The sequence below is a fragment of the Leptodactylus fuscus genome, chromosome 9 (assembly GCF_031893055.1).
Source record: "Leptodactylus fuscus isolate aLepFus1 chromosome 9, aLepFus1.hap2, whole genome shotgun sequence".
NCBI classification, from domain to species: domain Eukaryota; kingdom Metazoa; phylum Chordata; class Amphibia; order Anura; family Leptodactylidae; genus Leptodactylus; species Leptodactylus fuscus.
Genome location: NC_134273.1, coordinates 71,115,314 through 71,141,300, shown reverse-complemented (window position 1 = coordinate 71,141,300; position 25,987 = coordinate 71,115,314). Strand labels below are relative to the sequence as shown.

Sequence of the window (25,987 nt, the reverse complement as noted above, 5' to 3'; positions counted from 1 at the left end):
GCACAGTATTATGTACTGTAATAACCTCTTCATCCCTAGGCAGCTGCCAGCACAGTACTGTGTGCTGACAGCCTGCCCTGCACACCAGTCTGCACTCACTCTCCATAAGTCCTCCCCCCTGGAAAAAAAATGAGAGGTGCTCCAATAGAAACAAAAAAAAAAAAAAAGCCTCTAAACTTGCAGGCACTAGGAGACTCTTCCAGCTAATTTGCTGTTCACTACCTGTTACTAGGAACGTTCCGTCCTTAATCATCTTCAAAATGAAGACTGGTTCAGTGACTAGAGGGAGAAGGGGCTGGTTTTCATCCCAAAGTCAATGAGAAGTGGAGGGGGCTGGCCTCTCCTCACAGGCTATAAACGTCTCAGCTGAGCTTCCTCTGTACACTGCACAGAAAGTATTCTGCAGCAAGTCACTGCTTACAATGTAAGAAAAGTAGATGTATTTTCTTTTGGCTGCTTGTGTTATTGCTATGTGAATGTTAAGGAAAGCTGCTTGTTCTCCAAAACGGAGCTCCAACGGTTTTGGAAATTGCAGTGTGTCCATTGCGCGTATTTTTCCACCAAGTAGATATGGGATTCGCTAGAATCCCATCCACTTTGCTGTGACTGTAAGACACCTAAAAGGGGAAATCCACTTGGATATCCAGTCTTTGATAGATACATGTTCAAAGGCTTAACAACTAGAATCAGAGCGGCCTCCAATAATCCCTTTCTCAGAGGGATCTGCTCAGCGCTACAAGTTACATCTTTCAAGGCTTCAGCAATGGTGCTCTGAATAGTACAGTTTGTATAGATGCAAAACTTCATTCACAGTTAAAACGGAGAATATATATATATATATATATATATATATATATATATATATTTTTAATAAATGACATACCATCTGTTTTCATATTGTTCAATACTACATGAATGGTGAAGTTGCCAGCTTCACATATCTGTTAAAAAAATAAATAAAATAAAAAAACACATCAATATAACAGTTGGTAAAATAAATGGCTACCATATGTACAGAAAATGCTCTCATTTGTGACACATTTGGAGATTTACAACAAGCAGGTTAGAAATCAGCAGGTCTTTACTATGACATGAACCTGAAATTTGTGATACGTTGCATTTTCTTTTATATGGACAGGTGCATAACAATGAGAAGAAATACGTGAAGATACTCACCACATACAGGAAAAAAGATAAAGCTATCTGCGTTCTTCCATAAGCTGTAAAGACATTAAAACAGATGTCAAGGACTTTGGAGAAGACAAAGGAAGATTACCATACAAGACACTACTTGCTCAAACTTACAGGGTGGCGTGTACAGAGGGTGGTTGATGAAGTACGCGAAGTACGCCGAAAGCCCCCAGTAGAAGATGCAGTTCTGTAGAAAGAACCCGACAGTTATCCCATTATATAATGCAAGATACTGTAGCCACAATATAGGAGTTAAAGTAAAATTTATTTCATACTATAAGGCATGTAGAGATGAACAGAGTTGCACGAGTTCTATATTTTCAGATCTGAAAATACATGCGGGATCCAAATCAAATCCACTTCTAATGGTTTAACTGGATTTGTATGGGCCAGGCACACTAGTCCCTAGAGCAGATTCTTGGTAGCTGGAGTATTAGGTGATGCAGCGGTGTCCCATAGACCTGAATAGGACGCTGCTGTAGTATCCACGACTGCCGTTACAGTGAGCGAACAACGCCGTGCCCAGCAAATACACAATGCTTGGAGCGAAGTGCCTGAGAGCTTTCAAGTCCTTGGAAATTGGAGGGATATCAGTACTGACAACACACTGAACTTTCTGCCACTGTCAGGAGGTTGGGCCTTACAGCTCAGCATCATCGCTGGGTTGTGAGGAACACCCACCCCCAGACAGTACAAGGCTATGGATGAGTATCGTGTCTAGGGGTGTACCTCACAGACCAGCAATGGTCCTAGAGTGTAAGGCCCAACCTTCTGACAGTGGAGGGATAATCAGTGCTAGTCCTCATTTGCAGGAAGTGAAAATCCGAGCAGGCTTTCTTGCAAATCCACTATTCTGCAAACAAGGCACAGACTTTACAAAATGTTTTTTATTTTTATTTTTTTTTTTAAGGGGCAACCTTAGACTAGTTCTCTGAATCTCTCACTCATCTCCAAGACACTTTTCAAGCTGCACTGGTGCTCTGGGATGCTCAACGACAACAGCTGCCCCAAAAATGTGTTTTAAGACAGGCTCATCACGTGACCTCATTGTATTGTTCTAGACTTACACACACCAAGCTAACATTTCGTATCCCAAGCTATCCTTTCTACTCTATTGCTTAGAACCATTAGAGTGTTCTTGTACTATGTATCCTCCAACTGTAACCCTCTCATGCGCCATCAGACTGAAGCAGACATTAGGATTCCTGTCCTGCTCATTGTGCAGATGCTCCTGGAATATAGAACAGTACTCGAAATGTCAGTACTTAAAAAAAAAAATTTCTATAAAGCAGACAGTCTAGAGCCATGTCACATATTTCCTACGTTTCACATCACATTGGTCAGTGCACTATGTAAAATCCATCTCAACCTCAGAATTAGGGCTACGCAAGTAATCCAATCAGCTCCATCATTGTAAACTTGCTCACGTCCGTTATTTTGCATTCTCACACTCCAATGTGATAGTACACTAGGTAATCCGGATCGGTTATAGGCGAACAGCGGAAACCAAAATGCTGTAGTATAGAAATAGGGGTTGTGGCATGTAGAGAGGGGAGCGTTATGGATGCCATTTTGCAGAATACACCTTAGGGGGCTTTCACATCTGCACTTGTTCTCCGGTTTGTGCATTCCGCCAGGTTTCCGTTTTCAGCACCGGCGAAAGTGGACAGGGGATGGAAACCCAGCGGTCAGTTTACAAACCCATTCACTTAAATGGGTTTGTAAAAGTGACCGCCCGTGTCCGCCTTCTGCTTATCCGTTGGGAAACCTTTCTTTTTTTAACCGGACACAAAGTCCTGCATGTCCGACTGTGTCCAGCTAAACAAAAAACACAACCATGGTTTCCCCGCGGACAGGCTGCAGGCGGACAGAGACGGTTGCGTTTACAAACCCATTCAATTGAATGGGTTTTAAAACGGACTGCCGGGTTTCCGTCCCCTGTACAGTTTTGTTGGTGCTGAAGACAAACACGATGGAATGCAAAAACCGGAGAACGAGTGCAGGTGTAAAGGCTCCCTTAGATGCCAAGGTCGATCTTGACCAGGGCGTCTAAGGGTTTAAGCACTCAGTTCTGGGATTAGCAAAACGCTGATCCTAAACGGCAGAAGCCAACATCCGAGAGTGTGGGAGACCCAGCGTTATTCTGCAGTAACAGAAAGTCAATTGAAGCAGCAGAAAACCCCCTTAGTGACCGGCTTGTAGAATTTCTAGGTTGCTCACTAACAGGTTAACCTGCGCAGGGTTATCCACTCCCAGAGAACCTCTTGAAAGCAAACATGGTTTAGAGCAATACATACAACATACAAATGCTCACTAAGTAAGTTATTATATAGGTTTCAAAGTGACTGTCCATTTTAGAAAACCCATCAAATCCCTTACTGGGAAATTCTGTCGCTAAGTGACACTGGAGCCCATTGGGATGAATGGGTGTTGTAATTCTCAGTTTTCCCTGTGTTTCTGCTACTCAGAAATTGAGGACTTAGTGCTCGCACTCCCCACAGATTGTAGCCGACTGCGGGGGAATCCAGCAATAAGACACTTTGTATTCAGTTTCGTATTATAGGACCCATCTAATAAGACAATAGGACTTGTTCAAAGCAGAGAACCCCCTTTAAAAGCCGCTAGAAGACTTACCTTGACTATACTTTTCAGTGGCAATGTCCCATGAGAGAATCGATGAACAAATATCGTTTCGATCAATTTTTTGATATAGTGGAACGAATGACAACAACAAGCCAAGCTGTAGAAGAGAATACGTTTCATCAGCAGGTCAACATATCCCAACCCAGAGCTGAACATCTGACAAATGCAATAAGGAACTTACTGGACAACTGTGTGTTGACTTGATGTAAAAGCATGGGCTAATCCATAGAAAAAAGGCATCCGGAAGTAGAACAAAAAATATACAAAAAGTGGCCCTGTGTATTCTGTTAGAAAAACCTGGAGGAAGAGAAAACAAAAAAAAGTGCTTTTTAAGAAATGGATGACAGCTCCCCAATGACCAATCACATCATAAATGGTTTCAGTAGCTGCAGGGATGGGGACAAGGACTTGGCGTCAATGCAAAACACTCCTATGGACTTGGCAGAACAACTAGAACGCAAGGAAATTGCCTTTAAGTTTAGGGCTTGGTTACAAAATATATCACTGCACAAATAGCAGACTCTTCCTAAAAAAGTTTGAGTTACGATTGTAGAATTTGGTCATGCTTCAAATGTTAAAGAAGTTTCCCAACACAAGGGTATTGCACTATGCAAGCGGATGGGGAGAGCCACACAAGCACCACCACTTATCCATAGCATTTACGGAAGGAGGTCCCAGAGGTAGGAACCGCATTTGTAAGATATTTAGGGAATAAACAGATGGGAAAAAAGAAAAAAAAAAAAAAAAAAACAAAAAAAAAAAAACACACCTCTTCAATTGGGTTTTCTAGCCTTTATACTTTTTTAAAAAGGGAATGTGCCACCAAAAAAAATTACATTTTTAAACCAAATTTTCAGGTTAAAAATTATTAAGACCATTCACTCAATGACCTAACACTTACATCCTCTATTACCAGAACTTCCCACGCTCGTATACAAGACTTCTCCTGAGTTGCACCACTTCTCTGGAATGTTCTATCCCGGACAATCAGATTAACTCCCAATTTCTACAGCTTCAAGCGCAAACTAAAGACGCATCTTTTCAGACAGGCCTATCACAATTCCTAATGTAAACCCTACTGTATTGTAATTAGAATCCCTAAAATGAACCCTCCTCTGTCCCCGCTCCCACATTACCTTACATGATATGATGCCGTTTCAGACTAACTTTATATGTCCAGGCACCACCTGCATTATATAGGACACAACTGGTGACGGCTCATACAGTTTTATGTTTGTGTAATGACAGTAACCTCTAGTACAAAAGTGTCTGACCATTGTATAAGCAATGCCGCCCCTGCTACCTCTTGTGTCACCCCCTCTACCTCATAGATTGTAAGCTTTTTTGAGCAGGGCCCTCCGTCCCAGTGTGTGAAATGACTTTCTTTGTAAAGTCTCTTTTTGTCTGTATTTGAACCCTACAAATTGTACAGCGCTGCTAAATATGTTGGCATAATAATAATAATAATAATAATAATATCAAAATCCTTTTTTGCCCAGCCCCAAAAGGTTTTTTCATACTAGTGACCTAGCCACTGGATAGGAAATATATAGTGGTCAACACCAAGACCCTCAAACAGATCAGCTACTCCGGCAGCCAGAAGTTCCAGCAGTGAATGGTTTTGCAGTATTGAAGTACTAGGACCAGAGCTGCACTTCCCTTGAACATGTGCTATGCACTGGATGAATAGATGGATCGCTTTTATATAAATAAGAGCCGCCTTCCTTCCATCCTGTGGATAGGGCATCAGAATGAAAGTTCCTTTTGGGTCAGACAACCCCTTTAGGTTCTTACATGACTACAGCATACAAATGAGGTTAGATACATTACCATAGTGTATCCAATCTGAGGACCCAAGTCTTTAAAATATAAGGTAGCTGTGGTGCCAACCGGAAGCTCTCGCAGGACATCATCATCTTTTAATGACTTTCCCGCTATATTAAAGACATGGAAATACTTGTAAGTGTCCAGGACACAATGTGCAGACCGCTGTCTCCTCCTGAACAATCAGTGTCCTATCTAACTGAGAATGCTGTGGAACAAAGTTAATATTTCTCATGGTTTTATTCTTCCATTATTACAGTATACATTTACACTAGATAGAGAGGAACGATACATAGATCAGACTGATCAATACAATGTCACAAAAACTATGAATAATACATAATCTAGCACAATGCAACCTGCCATAAAATAATTGGGATTTCTGATATTCCTCATCTAAATGCTAAGTAATAGCTCCCGCAATGAAGGGGGATTATACATCTTATAGGAGCATTAAGAGAAGAAAAGTAAACGGTCTACAAAGGTTATGTACTCCTATGGCAATCTCCCCTACATACTGGGGTCTAACCGTATTGATTGTCTTGCTGGATACCACTGAGGATCTGCAAAAGAAAAAAAAAAATAAAAAGCTTTAGCAAACAAGAAAAGGAAACAGTCAGGACTACAAAAAGGTGGCATACATAAGACGTAAGCAGATTCTAGACACTCACTAAGCCACACTAAGGGCAAGGTCACACGTGAGATTTTTGGGGCTGGATTTTGACGCGGAATCTACATCAGAATCCGGCTCAAAAAAACGCCTCCCATTCGAATCAATGGGAACGGTCATTTTCCCTTTTCCGCTCATGGAAAAAAGAAGCGACTTGCCCTTTCTTCAGGCGGATTCCGGAGCCAATTCAGATGCAGACGTCCTTTCGCGACACCTCCCTCCCAACTAGGCCCATTAATTTGCCGCGACTGGATGGCAGGGCACCGTTTTTTGGACTGAAATCTGAGGCGGCCTTCACGTCAAATTGCGGTCCAAAAAAAAAAAAAAAAAAACCTCACGTATGAACTTACTCTTAGGACTCCTAAGATTTTATTGCCAGGAGTCCCCCTACTTGTGAGAGAAGGAGACAGTCAGGGCTGGTTCATGCAGCCTAATCGATACCGAGCAAGGTTTCATGTATCATACACGGAAAGGTCTAGGTCCAAATCCATGGGTCCCCATTACTGGAAGGCAAATACTTGAATAAAAGATGTGATGGGTCCATTTAAAACACAAAAAAACCACACACACCCACCAAAACTGACTCTGGTTTTCAGCTTACAACTAAAGACTACCTACAGTATATGACAAAAAGCAGTAGTGTCTCTTGTCTGGTTTGTGTTTGTCTTCCCTGTCTCCCCTTTTCTTTTTGTTTCTACCTAGTTTACCATTTGTAATTTCGTCATTTTCTATTGTACTGTTCTTTGTGATCTCCTCTGGCTTGGTAGACATGTTGTGTTTCTTTATTGTTACAAATTTTCATAAATAAACAATTTAATAAAAAAAAGCAGTAGTGTCATTATCATTTCTCTTATAATATTTATTTTATTGATGTTAAATTGCCATGGGAAAAAAAAATTAAATAAAATGGAATACTCACCTTACCTGTCCTCTGTCACTATCACTGTCCTCCTATTCTGATGCTGCCTTGGTCTCAAGTCCATACTGGGGCATTACAGTAGACCAGATATAAAACCTGGTATCTAGGAGTGGCAGGGGAAGCCAGTAAAAGTAAAAAAAAAATTAAAATTAAATATTGGGTGGCTGTGTGGTGACGAGAGCCCAGATCTGTATTTTCCAGGTATTTATGTTGCCTTGGCAAGTTATCACCTGTTCAGACTACTCCTACACGATGTGGTGTTTATGACTGTCCACAAAACCTTTTTGTAATGTGGAATCTCTGGTTTGTAATCAAAGCCCTTTGTTATCCTGTCTCTAGTTTTATTAGCATACCTGTGCTAATCTCGTTCTCACAGCAGAAGATCCCTGGGACTATGTGGACTATGTGCATTGTAATGCGGCTTAGTACACAAACACCAGACTGTGTCTGTAGCCAAAACTACAAAGGAAATATGGTTTTATGACCACATTTCCCTAGGAGAACATGATACAATCATACTGATAAATTCTTCAGGTGCGCAAGACGGAGACGCACCGTTCCAGTACAAACTCTGTACTGTTAGGAGCAGGGAAAAGGTCCAGACACTGAACTCATTACCCAAGGGGAATTGGGGTATTATTCTTGGGGGTCTCACCTCAAACCCCATCAAACCCTCTGACACTACGATCCTCTGGTGAGGAATTACGACTAGAGAGGAGAGAGTACTGTTCGGATCAGCCGATCCGAACAGCACGCTCCATAGAAATGAATGGATGCACCTGGTACTTCCGCTTTGACGGCGGCCGGCCGCTTAACCCCCCGCGTGCCGGCTACGTCCATTCATTTCTATGCGAGCGTGCTGTTCGGATCGGCTGATCCAAACAGTACTCGCTCATCTCTAATTATGACTGTTTGTAGTCATTTGGTTTCAAGATGGAGGGAGAGACTTCCCCCTCCTCGTGACATGACTCCGTGGAAGAGACTAGGGTAGTATATGGTCTCAGCTGGGGGGGGGGGGGGGGGGGGAGAAGCCCTCTCTTATCCTGAAAGCCATGTGAGCAAACTCAGGCTCTTTTACCGACTTCTTCACATGCCCTGAGGTCTAGGAGTCAGGCCTCAGTGAACCAAACATAAACCAAACAAACATGTTTCGGTATGGTTGCTTTGCTCTTATTCCCCTTTTTATTTTCTGTGTTGTATTGTGCTTTTACTTGTATTTGCTTGTCATCCACTTATATGTATGTCTGTATATGTCAGGGGCTAGTACCGACCCACTCGGGTTAATAAGTAAAATTTATAAAGCCCGTTTCATATTATCCTATGAACCCAGGGACTCATGGGGCACGAGTGGTACTATATGCATTTTATTTTATAATACATTGGACAAAATGGGAGGATCTAATAAGCTTTTTATAGAGATACCTATAAATTAATTTGGTGTTTTGTCAGACTCCAGTGTAAAAGTATGGCTTTTGAAGTAATCCTTCATTTTCTTAACTTTCTCCCTTCAAAAAGTTATGTTTTACTTCATGTAAATTGCTTTAAAAACACACATACGAGATGTTCTGTAATACTTACAACATCTATGAAACATCAATTTGATGTCACCAACTGTAATATTCGGTTCTACCTATTTAAAATGAAAGAAAAAAAAAATATATAAGATACAGTTAGACATTACTGATGAACTTAAAAATTCGAACCAACTGTTCTGTCACAACCATTATCATACCATGACCAGAGGGGTGCAGAAATATGGGGTGGAGGGAGTAGATTTAGCAACCCATGGGTGCTAGTCTTCTGATCTAGATAGGTAAAATTGGGGCATATATTTGGCAAAAGATCTTTTCTTCCACCAAAGATATGCCATCTCCCAAGTCTAATGAAAAAAAAGGCAATGGTGCCGCACACTCACAAATTTAGAAAGTGTGGTGCAGACGTCAAAGGGTCCTTCGACCCCACAATCAGATTAATCAAAAAATGTTGTCGCACACACAGGTTTTGTTGCCAAAAAAAGAGTAATAAATTTATTTACTACACCGTGTACATCATTTGTTGTGCCTTTGGACATAGGGATTGCAGTAATGTGAAAAAGACTGATAGATCACAATAGTTGATGTTTCGGTCGTGTAGACCTTCATCTGAACTGATCTATAGTGTGAATACAAGGCACGTAGGATGCGTCCCAGGCCTATAGATCAGTTCAGATGAAGGTCTACACAACCGAAACGTCAACTATTGTGATCTATCAGTCTTTTTCACATTACTGCAATCCCTATGTCCAAAGGCACAACAAATGATGTACACAGTGTAGTAAATAAATGCATTACTCTTTTTTGGCAACAAAACCTGTGTGTGCGACAACATTTTTTGATGAATCTCCCAAGTCTAGGCCACTACCGCTGCGGTTTTGTTCTTTTCTTAATAGGCCATTACTGGCTGGAGTTACTCCAGCCGGTAACGGGCCCTGTTTATTTACCAATCCTGCCAGTGGCCGGGATCGGTAAGTGACGTCACAGGCCCCACAAACATCATTATTATACTCAGGGGTCTTTTCACCCCCCCCCCCCCCCCCCCCCCCCCCCCCCCCCACCGAGTATAATGATCGGAGGTCCAAGGGAAGTAAGGTAACAAACTGTGTTACTTACCTCTCCGGGCAGGTTCGGGCCTACTTCTGTGATTCTCCCTGACGTCACATGTCCGGGGCCTGCGTCCCGGGTCATGTGACGTCCCAGACTTCATTGAAGATGGCCGACACCACCGAGGACTGCAGCAGAGCCAGGGATAGGCAAGTAACATTGTTTATATTGATACTCCCCTTTGGTCTCCAATTATTATACTCTGGGGTCTGAAAAGACCCCCAGAGTATAATTGTTTATGGGTGTCCACAGTGGGGCATAATAGTGTGTGTGTGGGCCACCATTGGGCACAAGTGTGTGCAGGGGCCACTATGGGACATAATACAGAGCATAGGAATGCATTGGGGGGGGGGGGGGGGGGGATTTGGTTGGGGTCTTTGGCAGGTGTCAACAATTACATCAACAACTCAGTTCTTCCTGCACTATATTATGCTATTTCAAGACTGAATTCCATTTTCAATGTGACAGGTTTCCTTATATCGGTGTCATATACTGACTTCCATCCATGTTACGTTACCATTATAAAGCCAACGATATTGCCCTTTACAGACTACAACTCATCTGTCGAATGGCGATATTACATGTGAAAAGTTACAGATAGCGGACTGAAGTCCTTCAAAGACTGTCCTTATTTGATCTCTTACCTTATCTAGAAAGCACAACTGCTGCTTGGTTTTGCCGTCTAGGATTTCCACCTGAAATAGATAATAAAATTCACAACATGAGGATATACTGGTACCAGCAACATTGCAGTAAAACCTAAGCAGAGAGATGGCGCTCACCTTACTGGTAAACAAAGCAAAGCTACACGTATATGTGCCCAGTTCGTGGTGGACGGCACATGGATGCCTCCTTTGACCTGTCCCAAGTTTTGCCCTGGGATCACTGTCCTATAGACAGGCCCATGGGAATACAAGGGAATGTGTATGTGACCATAGAAAATATTCAGGTAAACATGGAAGGGGTTTATAGGGAGAAAATTAATGGGGGGACTGTCAGGTCAAAAATTCCTCTCAAGTCAATAATAGCGCCATATAGTTTTAATAGGACCAGATACAAACCTTGACTTCAGAGGAGAGTTGGAGCATTTATAGCTGGGTAAAGCCAACCAGTCCTCGCCCCAGTGTACGTGCAGGACGACTTGCATATACATAGAGACGTTATCCCTGCATTTTCTCATCAATTTGTGGCCATATTTGATTTTTAAACCGGAGACTAAATACCATTAGATGCATCCATGTCATTTTCTAACATTAAAACTAGTTGTTGTTTTTTTTGGACCATTTCTAGATTATGTTACATAAGGGATCTTCTACAATCACAGTCATCTAGAGTAACCTTGGCTAATCTGTATATTTTTAACCATGTGCCCCAACATACCCAGTACCATAGAGCGATACAGAAATATATGCGTTATATGAAATATATACAGAAATATATTTTCTTTAACCCTACGGTAGACACACCTCTACTTATACTAGAACAGTCTTTACAAGTAGTCATGCCTGGACAGATATCCCTGACAACTTGTCCTGCAAAATACAAGCCTTCATATGGCAACAGAAATCTAAAAGTTGATTTATGTAGAGGAGAAGATGACAAAAAAAAAAAAATTAAAAATTTAGCACAAGATGATGTGATACACTGATAAAAAGGACCAGTCATACCCCTCTGTTACAACAATTCTTTGTTACTCTTCATAGAAATTAACAAGGGCAAAAGGTAACACCCAAAAAGTCTCTATACAATATGACAAGGCGGCATGGACTAGTATGAGACTGATAAGGTCAGAGTCGCATTTATGACTAATTGACCAATAATCCCAGGTAACTGTCGTCGTCCTAATTAATTAGGCTGAGTGCCAGGCGGTGAAGAAGTCACAGCACTGTATCGGTATTCGTTCTTCTCTCAGCTAAGGAATGTATGCTGACGCACTTTTTATTAAAAACACGGGGGTTAAATAGTAGCAGAGAAAGGAAGGGATAGAACAACAATGTAAGTTTTCATACTCATTCCTGATAAGCATGATACATCTCAATGGTACAGAAAAAGTTTAAGCAGTGCCATATATAGCCAGCTACTCCCATTCCTGCGTGGTAACCTTGGGGAGCTGTCTTTAGGTAGCAAGCCAAGCATTTGTTTTTCTTGCACCCATCCTGGATACAGGCGCCATCTTATCATATAACATTATACCAGTTTCAAGCATAAGCAACTACATCTAGCATTCAGCTTTTAAGGATAACAATGTTTTTCATACATTACATAATTATAAACTTCACAAGACTGTCAGACACCCCCAACTGGAAACACAGATTTTTTTTTTTTATTTTTTTTTTTTTTTTTTTTTTTTTTTAGGAGAACCCAATATAATAGAGGTCTAATAAATTCAGTTATATTATGGGAATTACAATTTGCTAATACAGACATTAGGAGAGCGGATAGATCCTTTGCGGTGTATACAGGTAGGAGAACCATCAGCTATATCGCGTCTTTATCTTAGTGGAGGATATAGCACTTGGATGAAATTCTGCCTCTGTCCATCTCAGACAACTTCAAGCTTCACTAGTGTCAGCCCTTTGTGTTCGCTGTATAGGCCGGTGGGGATTTTTAAGATGTTTAACCTTTTCGGTAATACAGGAATGGCTCCTAAATCTAAACCAGAAGGACTGAGTCACTGCGGTATAAACATGACACGGAGGGGCCGGAGGGTTTATGTAGGAAGCCCATTATATCTAGAACAAATGCTAGGTCTAGCTCACATCTAAATTAAGTTACAACAGATGGCAGACCTTACAGGATCAATTCTATCCACTGACCAACAACAAATCCATCACCTTATTAAATAACATTGTTCATCAGAATTAAAGGGTCCCATTACAATACGAGGTGGGAGAGTTGTTTTGTACTTTGCATTATGCACAAGTACTTTGCTGTAGATATATATCGAGAGAAAAGGAGAAATCGATACATTGATCGATAGGAAGAGGTTACACTGTCTGCTAAGACAGCAGGAAGTTACAGCATGTAAACAAATGCAGAGGATAGCAGGAGCTCCCAGAGAATCCCAGATATCATGCAAAACACTGCTAAATGTATTTGAGTGCATTTATTAACCCATTAATAGCACTAATAGATCCTTATTAAAAAAAAATAATATTAATTGTGGCTTAAACACTGAGTACGCCAAAGGAGCTCTTCATTGAGGCCCATACAGGGTAATTTTGAGCAGTGGACACCCCTCTGACAATCATGTGACCTAAGACAAGTCCTTAATGGGATCCTATCTTTTAAACTCAATTTTTTCTCCCCAACATGCCTACCTTTCCTTTTCCGCCCCGCCGTTCGCCTGAAATCCCAGTTTTTCTCGGTACGTAAATGAGCTCTCTCGCCATCCCCAATGCTGCCAGAGAGCTCTCCAGTGCCACCTCCATCATCTTCTGTAGCGTCCTCTTCCTTCTAGGCTTCAGGCCTAGGGCAAGCCGGCTGCACGTGCCGGAAGAAGACAACGCTGCAGAAGATGATGGAGGCGGCACTGGAGAGCTCTCTGGTAGAATTGGGGATGCCCCCGGTGCTGTTTAAGCGCCGGGGCCCACCCCCAGTGCCGTGAGAGAGCTCATTTACATAGCGAGAAAAAACGGGATTGCAGGCGAACGGCAGCACAGAGAATAAAAGGAAAGGTAGCCTTTCTTTAGGCTATTGCTGTATACACAGCAATCGGGAAGGCAGGGAAGGTAACAAACCTTCCCTGCCTTCTCTCTGGGAGCTCCGGCTAAAGTTACAGCTGGCTCCCTGTTTCAGCAGCTGCCAAGTTCTGCTTGGACGTAGCAGTACATCCTTGCAGAACTAGACAACCACCTTCCAGACGCATATAGTTTATGGACGGTCTGGAAGTAGGGAAAGGCCAAGGCCCCATGTAGCGCGCCGCAACCCGAAAAATGCCGCAGCAAAGACCGTGGTGGAAATGCATTGAGTTTCCCCAGAGCATTTTTCGCAAAGTCTAGAGAGTTTTTCTCTGCAGACATTCTGACTCTATTTTATAGAATCCACTAGTATTTTCGTAGGCATACTTGACATGCTGCAATTTACAAAAACGCAATGGTTTTTTGAAATTGCAGGTTTTCCACTGCAGATATTTTTCTGCAGTGCATGGATGGAATTAGCCAGAATCCCATCCACTTTGCAGGTACGATAAAACGCTGTGCCTTTTGCTGCAGTGTTGCCACCGCTGCCATATTGCCGTGTTTTCGCAATGTGGAGTCCCAGCCTAAAAGGGTGTTTTTTTGTTTTTTCTTTTAACTTCTGCACCAGCCTTTTGCCGGGCCCTGTACTATACAGTGTATGGAACCAGAAGGCACTGTAAACCGTATAGTGGCCGACCATGATATTACCAGGGTTGTGGAGTCTGTAGCCCAAACCAACAACTCAGTTGAGTTGTACAGGAACAGAGGAGTCAAGTCATCCATAAATGGCACGGTCAGACAGAAGCCTCCAATTAATGAAGAAAAGCTAATGATTGAAGTCCCATGAAAGCAAAAATTGTAAAGAACTAAATTTATTAATAAAATTAATGCTCTATAAAAATAAAGTGGCCGCCCCACTGGGTTAAGATAGCAAGAAACACGTAAAGCGAAGTAATATGGAAGAAAAGTTATAGAACTTTAGACATGTAGTAATTAGAGATGAGTGAGTAGTATTCGATCGATTAGGTATTTGATAGAATACTACGGTATTCGAAATACTCGTACTCGATCGAGTACCACTCGCTATTCAAATGGAAAAGTTTGATGCAGAACCAGCATAGATTGGCCGAATGCTATACAGTCGGCCGATCAACGCTGGTTCTTCTCCTACCTTTAGAAGTCTTCTCCGTGCAGCTTCCCCGCGGCGTCTTCCGGCTCTGAATTCACTCTGCCAGGCATCGGGCCTGGGCAGAGCTGACTGTAAGTGGCCATTTTCTTGTAGCGCGGGCAAGCACAGTCGGCTCTGCCCAGGCCCAATGCCTGGCAGAGTGAATTCAGAGCCGGATGATGCTGCACGGAGAAGACTTCTCGCAGGATCCAGCCCGACCCTCACTCGTGGACTTGGTAAGTGTAATTTGATCGAATGTTGCCTACCCCTGAAACGAGCATTTTCTCCCCATAGACTAGAATAGGATCCAATATTCGAGTCGAGTAGTCGAATATTGAGCGGCTACTCGAAAGGAATATCGAACATTTTACTGTTCGCTCATCTCTAGTAGTAATGAATGAAGACAGTAGTAAGGGAAGAGGAATTCATTTCAGTATTACAGTCAGCGTGTGAACAGTTGTCTGAGCTCTTGCTCGGTTTACTAGATATACATTTGGAAAATTCCACTGAAAAGCCAGATCTTACAGAAATCCCGCCATACGGGAAGGAAGGAGGTTTTTGGCTGAGTTTCCTTGCAAAATTGATCAAGTGTTGTTTTTCTTAAGCAAAAGCTCATCTGTACAGCGATTATTTCTATATTGCAAGCAGAAGTATATCATAATATATTCTTCATTGAAAAGAGCTACGAGAGGATGATTATATAAAAAAGATGGTTATTATAAGATATTATAAAAAAGATCATTTCATAGAGGTGGAAAAATTAGTTAAGTAGAGGCCTGAAGTCTGGAGATCTTCCGCAACACTGTCTTGTTTCCAGTCAGTTCTTTTTATTATAGGATGTAGTGTGGAGAGTGGGGCTGAGCCGATCTTGAGATTTCAAGATCAATTTTAAAATCCGATTTCCGATCATTTTCCAGCCGATCTCGATCCTGATCGCGAAATTTGCTCGATCGCCGATCGAAATCCGATCCCGATTGCTCAACCCTAGTCAATGCTTCTCTATGGGAAAAGTCACTTTTAGGGTTGAGCCGATCTTAAAGAGGACCTTTCACCATATCTGGGCACAGGCAGTTCTATATACTGCCAGAAAGCTGACAGTGCGCCGAATTCAGCGCACTGTCGGCTTTCCCGATCTGTGCCCGGTGTGAAGAGCTTACGGCCCGGTACCGTAGCGCTTTACAGTCAGAAGGGCGTTTCTGACCATTAGCCAGAGACGTCCTTCTGCCTCGCGGCGCCTATCGCGCTGTACTGTGGAGCGGGGAGGAACGCCCCCTCCCTCTGCTCGCAGTACTCGTCCATAGACGAGCATTATCAGGAGAGGGAGGGGGCGTTCCTCCCCGCTCCACAGCACAGCACGATTGGCGCCGCGAGGCAGAAGGACTTCTCTGGCTAATGGTCAGAAACGCCCTTCTGACTGTAAAGCGCTACGGTACCGGGACCGATAGCGCTTTACACCGGGCACGGATCGGGAAAGCCGACAGTGCGCTGAATTCAGCGCACTGTCAGCTTTCTGGCAGTATATAACACTGCCTGTGCCCAGATATGGTGAAAGGTCCTCTTTAAGATAACCTCCGATCTCGATCCCGCTGGAAAAGATCGGGTCGGAATTCCGATCCTGATCGTGAAATTTACTCGATCCCCGATCGAAATCCGATCCCGATTGCTCAACCCTAGTGGAGAGTTGTAACATAGAGCTCGCCACATGGTAGATGAGGTTGGATAAAGACATCAGTCCATCAAGTCCAAACTATAATCCTACAATCCCCTACAGCATTGATCCAGGGGAAGACAAAAAAATAACCATGAGGCTCATGCCAATTGCCCCATTTCAGGGGGGGGGGAATTCCTTCCCAACTCCCATTGGTCAGTTTCTAACCCTAGTGAGGCAATGGGGGAGAGGAAAAATGGTCATGTGACAGACTTACTTAGTTGGGCAGAGCTGAGTGCACAGTCTATGCAAGCATGCGTGTAAGCAGCCACAAAAAATGGCCACACGCATGTGCACTCAGCTCTGCCATCGGGCCTTGGGCAGAGCCGACTGCGCATGCATAGAAGTTTGACCCCAGTGCAGGAAGAAGACTCACAGAGAGGCCATTCCAGAAGAAGATGGAGGCAGCGCTGGAGAGTGCTCTCGCAGTATTGGGGATGCCCCCAGTGCTGTTTGAGTGCTGGGGCCCGCCCCCAGTGCTGCAAGAGAACTCATTTGCATACCGACAAAAACTGGGATTTCTACCGAACAGCGGCGCGGAGAAGACATCTAAAGGTAGGAGAAGAATAGCCTTTCTTAAGGCTACTCCTACGTGTCAGAAATTTTTTTTTTTTAATGATGGGATCCCGTTAAGTAAAATGTACCCTCTCTAGTACATGAACTTACCCTAAGGACAGTTTGCAGAGCACTACCCTGGGATTCCCTAGTGAGCTCAGCCTTGGCCCATGGTACAGTCTTTGGGCTCTCCTAAATCTAAAATATTAACTGAACCCAATTTTACTTGCCCACAACGAGCAGTCGCTGACGTCACACAATACAAACCTTCAGATTATTATCCTAAATCCTGGTGGCTTTTCAGCCTCCGCAAATTGATATAGACATACTGCATTCTCTGACTTGCAGTGTCTGAGGCATATACGCGTGTTACAGAATAAAAACTTGGCAATGCTGTGGAATCCTTGGAAGGATTTATATGTGTGAAACAGAAAAAAAAAAAAAAAAAAAAAGAAGAAACTGACTGGATCGCTGCCATTTCTTCCCTCACAAAACCGTTAAATCAGCATTGCAAATAGTAAATCACACCTAAGAAGAAAATCTTTCCAGAAACAAAGAAATTAGCAGTCACTGAGGAGACGACGATGAAGGAACACCACTAATCCACTAATACCGCGCTCCTCAACGGTTAGGCCCTTTCCCTAGAAACACAGAGGAAAAGGCAAATACTGCTCATGTGAATAGTCCTATTAGATGAAATACATTTCTTAAAGGGGTTGTCCCATCACAAGCATCCTATCTATACTGCTAGTTTATGTGGATTTCAGACTTTTCCTAAATACATTACTTTATCAAAACTGCTTTGTTTGGCCGTTATCTTAATTTATTCACTTCATTGTTTACACTGCGTTTCTATGACCACGGGCTTATCTGCTCCGTCCCCAAGTGACCTAGCTGCCTGCTCTTAGGGGGGAGGGAGGGGCTGAGTGCTGGGAGTAGCTCTGAGCTGTGTATGCCTCTGCCACAGACAAGTAACAGAGCTCCTCGAAAAGGGGAGGGGGGGGGGGGGGGGAGGTGAGAGCTCCGGGATTTCTGAGCTCTTATCTCCGGCTCTTCCACTTATCAATCGGTTTAATTGAATTTGGCTGATAAGGGCTGAGATAGGGAATCCGGAACCTCTGTATGTATTACAAACTGACTGAAATCCAACTCTGCTACATCAGCTTCATAATTCATTTACAACCAATCCCTCGTTACCGACTGCAAACATAGCAGAACAAGTGAAACCCCGCCCACCAATGTGCCGAGAAAACCAGGAAGTGAAGAGAGCAAACAGCCTGCAGGCTGCTGAACAAGTGTAATGGGAATAGCCCTTTAAGTCATTACAGTGACACCACAGCTAAGATTCCAGTTAATTACAGGTCCCTCATTTTACCCAATATCTCAGCACGGAGTGCCCTCGTTTACATCTAACGATACACCAGTAATTGTTGGCTGTTTATCAGGGTGGAAATATACCTACAATCTAATAGACAGTAAAAAGCTGCTAAGATGATCGGGCACCTAAGTCGTGTCAATTGTCTAGTTGCTTGGAATAGAACAAAAGAAGCCTCTGCTTGAAGGAAGCCCACTTTAAACTTAAGAAACTGAAGAGAACGCTAACCTAGTATATGTTTGCTATAAGACATCAAAATTAGATCTGCGGTGGGTCCGACACCCAGTACCCCCATCGATCTCTGGTACAGAGACATCGTGGTTCACAGCATTGTTTATATACTGTAAGTCGTGCTGCTCACTCGCCATACAATACTTCAGAATAGGTAACCTCAACAACAAAAACAAAACAAACAATAACATAACTTATTGGTACAATTAAGAAATTTAGTGGGCAAAAACTTCAGCCCCTTGTGGGAATCTATAACTAGAAAGGGGAGAGAGATTGGGTACAGAGCCAAGTCCTAAATCAACCCGCACTTGTAGTGTAGGAGGTGTGGAATAGTGCACATATACGGGTGTGACTATTGCCAAATCAGGGGTAGTGTGGGTTGATTTAGGACTTGAGTATCTGTGCCCAATCTCTCTCCCCTTTCTCTTGAATGGGTTTGTAAAGGTGACCGCCCGTGTCCACGAGGAAACAGTTTCTTTCAGCCGGACACAAAGTCTTGCATGTCAGACTTAAAAAAAAATTAAAAACAAAACACGGTTGCCCCACGGACAGGCCGCAGGTACATGCAGATGGTCACCTTTACAAACCCAATCAAGTGAATGGGTTTTACAACTGAACGCCAGGTTTCCATCCCCTGTCCAGTTTTGCAGGGGCTAAAGATGGAAACCCGATGGAATGCACAAACTGGACACCGGGCGCGAGTGTGAGCTTCCCCTAACAGTGCTGCAGTACCTATACTCACCACTACAGTTTGTATGGCAGTGTGCCATGTAAACAATACCATGAACTCCAGGGTATCAGGCCATCAAGATAAGATCTGTGGGAACCAAAAAAACCCTTTAATGAGAAGCCCTCATCCATCCTCTAGGCCAGGCAAATAAAATGCTCGCAAAGTTGGTCACCATGGGCGGACTAAGCTACCCAATCTTCCTTGAATCAGAGTCTGCTCTCCATCTATCCACTAGTTTTTTGGGGAGGTAGATTTTACCGGCCTTGCAGAGATGACCCCCCCCCCCTCCCCATCTTCCTATTGTGTTATTTGGAGTGACATTCGCTTCTGTCTGTCTCCCAGAGACCACCGCCATTGTGCGCCTGTATGGAGATCATGGTCAATAGTCTCTGGGTAGAGGGAACCCTCTGTAAGGGCGATTGGGGTGAAAGATTGGTTTTAGCTCATAAGTTAACAAAATGTTGAAAGCACTTTGTAATGTAAACATTATTTCTAGTATACATTTCCTAGATCTCTGAGCGAAACCAGCCATGTAAACAAAGGATATTTCCGTCCTGGTTGCCAAGGTTTTATCTACAGACATATATACAATCTGTGATGTTTGCATGCTAAACTTTACAAATGTATTGTAGAATATTTTACCATTCGTATGTCGTATTGTACAGATAGTAGAGTATATGTGGTATAGACTGGATACATGGCCAGAGAGACATCCACTGCACTGACTATAGTAGTGAGAGAAAAGCTGAAGGTTTATTATTCACATCAGTGGAATAGTTAATAGGGGAATATATTATCAGCTTCTTTATTGGGTGCCGGGTCTTACAGGGCTTCTCGTACTGTGCTGTGATTTGATAGGATAGTTTGCAGACTAGTATGTTAAGTTGTGCGCGCCCTCTGCTCCACATGGACAGACAACCGCATATGTAGCAGAAAACCGGCACAGGAACTAGTAACCCCTCGTTCACATCTGCATTGGTAATCTGTTCAGGGGAGTCCACATGGGGACTTCCCCCCCGAATGGAATACCAAATGCCTTGGCAAGCGGTGTGCCAGTGAACGCACATGGACCCCATAGACTATAATGGGGTCCGTGTGCTTGCTGCAAAGAACATGCGGACAGGAAAGTACTTCACAATCTACTTTCCTGTCTGCATGTTACGTGCAGAGATCTCGCGGCAAGCACACTGACCCCATTATAGTCTATGGGGTCCGTGTGCTGTCACTGCACACCGTTTGCAAATGTATTCGGTAGTCCGTTCGGGGTGGGGGGGGGGGGGGGGGGTCCCCATGCGGACTCCCCCGAAGGGATTACTGAATGCAGATGTGAACCAAGGGTAAGCTAGGATTCTATAAAGGGGAATGTTAGTGAATGGTCGGCCCCCGCACAGTTTCACCTCACCAAGCCTGGACGTCTTGGAAGAAGTTTGAACACCCCTGTTCTAGAAAGTCTAAAAATATCCGAATTATCAGCCATTGTGATATCCTCAGACTTAATAGATTGCTATTAAAATTTTGGACTGTTTGGCTTTAGCAGCTAAGACATATATACACTATATTTACTGGATACAGCACAATTTTTCCATGTGATTTTGGCATTTTACTGTTCCTACCATCAGAGATCTTTGTAGCTTTCCTTTGCATGAACTGTGTGACCAGGTATATGCTTTTTTTTTTTTTTAAATTTGCGCAGTTATTATATAGTCATGTTATATTTGTGTCTTTCCACTCCGCGGATAGAATATTATTACCTGGTCTCCTGCATTATATTGTGGGATTATATAGTTGCTTACAGATTGGTTAGGACTGGTATAATCTGATAGGATATAACACCCATGGTATAGTGTGATGTTATTCCCCCATCCCCTTTTAGGTCTTTGATGTATTTCCAGTCTCTCCTCACCACCATTGTTTGTATTGATGTATTGTCTTTTATGTATACATGTCCCGTCTTATGAATTAATAACTATTTATTGCTTATAATATTCTTGCCCCTGGTGACTGTGTATCGGTTTGTGTTGTTCAAAGAGTTATATTGTAATCTTTTTCAGGTTTTTGTTGGTTTTACATGTAGAATTCTAATGGGGGAAGCCTCTTGGGAGCCCTAACCATCGGAACGCGTGGGATTGACCTGCAGTAAACAAATCTATTCTATTTTGACGGAGATCTGATTAGGATTCTCAGATGCGAGACTGTCCGCAGGGGAGCCAGATTTACTGGCCTGTACACTATGCAGAGAGACACTCCGAACATTATTTATGATGTATACTGCCCTGTACTGTAATGACCGTACATAGAGATGTCAGGGCTTGCATCATAGAGAAGTAGAATACTAGGCATCGTGTACGGCCCGTAAATACAGCTCGCACGCAGTCGCACATCCGAGACTCTGCTAGTGTGAAACCAGCCTAAGGTGAAGGCCCCACGTTGCGGAAATGCATTATTTTTGGGGTAGGTCAATATTGTCAAGGTCCAGGTTGGAAGTACAGCTGTGTTCTCTGTGTAGCTCAGCTCAAATTCACGCAGGTCCCATGGACAACAGCTGCTGTGAACGGCTGCGTGGTGCGGGTCCGACACTCTGCACCCCCAGAATCGGAGCAAAATATTGCAAAGTTTGAAAGCAATGGGTGAACACGTAATAGTTGACATGCTGCATACTTAAAACGGGGCAAAGTGGTCAGGATTTTGACGCGGAGAAGCGAGCTGCCCTTTCTTCAGGCTGATTCAGCCTTGGCGTCAGCCTTGCGACACCAAAATCCAACTAGGCCCATTCATTTGGGCCTAATCCGGAGCGGAAAGCCGCTATGGAATGCCAGTGCACTGCAACGGCAGCCACGACAGAACATACACACGCCGAATCCCTGTGTGAACTAGCCCTAACTCTTTGCATCTTTCAATAGCTGCTGATCCATTGATTCTGGAGGAGTTGGAATTTTTTTCTCTAGTCCCCCCATTCCTGACAAATCAATGCTCTTACATTCAGCATACTTCTGGTCTCTACAGTTAGGTGGGTAGTCCCTGCCTTTCTGCGACAGCCCAGGACCGCCCACCTGACTGTAGAGAGTAAGTGTGCTGAATCTAACAGCATTGATTGCTCAGGAACGGTGGGAACTAGAGAAAAAAAAAAAAAAAAAAAAAAACTGGGCCAGAATCAATGCAGCAGCACCTACTGAAACCATTATGTACAGTATTCTCATTACGTGCAGGCTTGCAGTATCACGGGCGTCCATTATTAGTGGATCATTATTTTGTTCCGTACACAAGATAATTCCCCCAGGTTATTGAAGATGAAACGTCTCGGTCCGTCGTGTGTGGGACTTCTGGAAACTGACATCGTAAAAGAAGGAGTTTTCAGTATTACCCTGTGGCACGAGCACAGATGAACAGACCATAGATATGCTGTGCTATTACTGTAGTCTTATACATGTACTTGGAATATCTTAATACCAGTATATAGCAGCATGTATTTATTAATAAGAGCACTTGCGTTCGGCACCTCCAGGAGATATCACAGCTCTCACATGGTCACACCCCCCCCCCCCCCCCCATTATATACGACACTTCGGAGGTGCTACCTGCATCTACACTCCAACTACTCACATTCCCATTATCACATTTCACACCATACTGATGCTGTGACACTCAAGTTACAACTAGGACAGGTTTTCCATACACTGTATACTGAACCCTCAGATTTTCTATAGGACATATATACATACACATGGAATAGAAGTTCCCATTCATATCTGTTAATATTCACAGAAACTTCACATTCTGGTGTCAGAATCCTTATAGTACAATAGAAAGGGATCCCATAAGCCGAACCCTAAAATCAACACTTGGCTGCGGTACACAGACCTCTGTTTTCAATTTTGACAATGTGCTAAAAAATAGCAATGAGAGGCCACACGGTGGCTCAGTGGTTAGCACTGCAGCCTTGCAGCGCTGGAGTCCTGGTGTTCAAATCCCACCAAGGGCAAAAAAACATCTGCAAGGAGTTTGTATGTTCTCCCCGTGTTTGCATGGATTTCCATCCCATATTTCAAAGACATACTGATAGGGAAAAATGTACATTGTGAGCTCTATGTGGGGCTCACTATCTACATTAAAAAAAAAAAATAGCAATGAACTAAAATTAAAGGGGCTTTTCAGTCCCACACTTATTTTTTTTAAAGGGATCCTATCACTCAGACATGACTTTTTCTAAGTACCACGTCGGAATAGCCTTAAGAAAGGCTATTAGTCTCCTACCTTTCGTTGTCTTCTCTGCGCCGCCGTTCGCCTACAATCCCGATTCTTGTCGGTATGCTAATGAGCTCTCTCGCAGCACTGGGGTCGGCCCCAGTGCTCAGACAGCACTGGGGGCGTCCCCAATGCTGCGAGAGAACTCTCTCCAGCGCGGCCTCCTCTTCTTCAGCAGCGTCCTCTTCAGCCTCTTCTTCCGGTGGTGGCTTGTAACTTCTAAGGTCTCAGGCAGAGCAGACTGCGCATGCCCACAGGCCACGAGAAATTGGTCGCTTGCACAGTATTGGAAGCAGCCATTTTCTCGTGGCCTGTGGGCATGCGCAGTCTGCTCTGCCCAAGGACCTTAGAAGTTACAAGCCACTGCCGGAAGAAGAGGCTGAAGAGGACGCTGCTGAAGAAGAGGAGGCCGCGCTGGAGAGAGCTCTCTCACAGCATTGGGGACGCCCCCAGTGCTGTCTGAGTGCTGGGGCCCGCCCCCAGTGCTGTGGGGGAGCTCCTTAGCATACCGACAAGAACCGGGATTGTAGGCAAACTGCGGCGCGGAGAAGACGACAAAAGGTAGGAGACGAACAGCCTTTCTTAAGGCTATTCCGACGTGGTACTTAGAAAAAAAAATCATGTCTGAGTGATCGGATCCCTTTAAATACACCAATAATAGACAACCATATCAGCTGCAGGAACGACTGCTACCCAGCACTGAACGCAACACTACTCCTAATTAAGAGATAGGGACAGGTGTGCAGTAACATGGAGGCACCACTAGGCGGTGGAGGAGGATGCAGCTCGGGGTTGTTGGTGATAGCCTAGCGCTTCAGCCATCTCCAGTAGTCCCACTGAAGTGAATGTAGCAGTGTGCACAGCGCCCAACACTTCTGTTCCCTGTTCCGATTAGTAGAGGTCTGAACGGTCAAGCCCCCATTTATCTGCAACCTATCCCCTCTCTTATGAATGGGGGATAACCTGCTTTGGAGGACAAATGCCTTAAGGCCAGGGTCTCACATAGCCAAATGCGATAAGAAAAAAAACAAAAAACGCAATGCATTATTTTACGGTGCGTTTTTTTTCATTGCATTTTTGCAGTTTCCCTCTACAGAGTTTCTGCCCTTATTATACAGATGTCCGCAGGTTTAATTGGCGCAACACAACGGTTTTGGAAATCGCAGGTATTTTTCTGCAACGTGTGGATGAGACTCTCTTCAGCCGGGGCCTCACGTGACAAACGCGCTTTTGAGAATGCAGATTTTCTGCAATGTGTCGGGATTAGCCATTCACTTTCCAGGTACTATAACGTGCAGCAGTTTTTTTGCAGCGCTGTTTCCACTGTTGCAAAACCGCTGGGGCTTTAGCCTGAACACAAGTCCTGTCACTTAACCGCTGAAAAAATAAAATAAAAATCCGCTACCGATGTCACCTCAAAAACCTCCTGCAAAAAAAAGACTATGTACTACTCATTGCCGCAATTAAATACTTTTTGATCAATCCCAACCCATGCAATTTGTAATAAATACAGCAAGTATAGAGTTAAAAAAAAAAAAAAGAATCGGAGCGATCACCATTCCAATAGCTTTGCCCACTCTTCCAAGGCTATGTTCACACACAGCAGATCCTATGCAGACCATCTAAACGACTTGTCCTCTTGCATTTTTTTTTTTTTTTTTTTTTTTTTTTTTTTGCAAGCCCCTGAGATACATCCGCAACAAATCTGCCTGGTATGAATTGAGCCCTACAGCTTTGCTGCATAGAGCCAGGACCGGGACAGAAGTGGTTAACAGTGAGCCGTATGGCAGGGGAAAGTTTGTGCACTTGCATGCGGTATATTGCACGCAGTGTTAGCGCAGAGGATGAGCGCACACGGAGGATGGAGGCTGCAGAGCCCGGACACTTACCTCAAAGAAACTGATCCTGCTGCCGCTCATGATTCCTCTGTGAGGGAGACCTCGCCGCGAAGCCATAAGCCGAGAGAGAGGGAGCCGGTGCCCCAGCCAAGCACCACACACGACGAGCTGAGGCGGGAGCGGGGGGCTCGTGTTATATAGCAGCCTCACCTCATGGAGCAGCAGCAGCAGCTCTGCACCTCATCCCGGGAGGATCCCGCAGCTTATCACAGCGGCTGTGAGCGGGAAGCCGGCCAGCACTGGGAGCCTGAGTGATAGCAGCGCGGCGGGCTTAACCCCTTCATCGTGGCCGCACTCAGGGCCTGCTCAGCACAGCATGGCTACCGGCCTCTGGCCCTTTATTTAACCCCTTACAACTTTCTAGCCATTTTATTCTTCTATTTTGGCTATATATATATATATATATATATATATATATATATATATATATATATATATATATATATATACAGCTATGTGTAATTGTCTTCCACCTTTCTATGTCTATTATTAGGGTAAGTTCACACAGACAAAA

The 25,987-nt window shown here is 43.7% G+C and overlaps 1 protein-coding gene across 1 annotated transcript in view; it reads right to left on the bottom strand.

Annotated features, from left to right (window-relative positions):
• The window catches only part of LOC142218108 (very-long-chain enoyl-CoA reductase-like), a 28,320-nt gene extending 2,778 nt beyond the window's left edge, over positions 1-25,542 (bottom strand). Inside the window, exons 1-10 of the mRNA XM_075286580.1 lie at positions 25,465-25,542; positions 10,531-10,581; positions 8,826-8,877; positions 6,177-6,221; positions 5,665-5,768; positions 4,016-4,131; positions 3,826-3,931; positions 1,306-1,378; positions 1,177-1,220; positions 884-941 (exon numbers count right to left, since the gene is read on the bottom strand). Of these exons, the coding sequence (XP_075142681.1) occupies positions 884-941; positions 1,177-1,220; positions 1,306-1,378; positions 3,826-3,931; positions 4,016-4,131; positions 5,665-5,768; positions 6,177-6,221; positions 8,826-8,877; positions 10,531-10,581; positions 25,465-25,530 (715 nt within the window). The 5' untranslated portion in view covers positions 25,531-25,542. The remainder of the gene's footprint in view (positions 1-883; positions 942-1,176; positions 1,221-1,305; positions 1,379-3,825; positions 3,932-4,015; positions 4,132-5,664; positions 5,769-6,176; positions 6,222-8,825; positions 8,878-10,530; positions 10,582-25,464) is intronic.
• Positions 25,543-25,987: the final 445 nt, after the last annotated feature.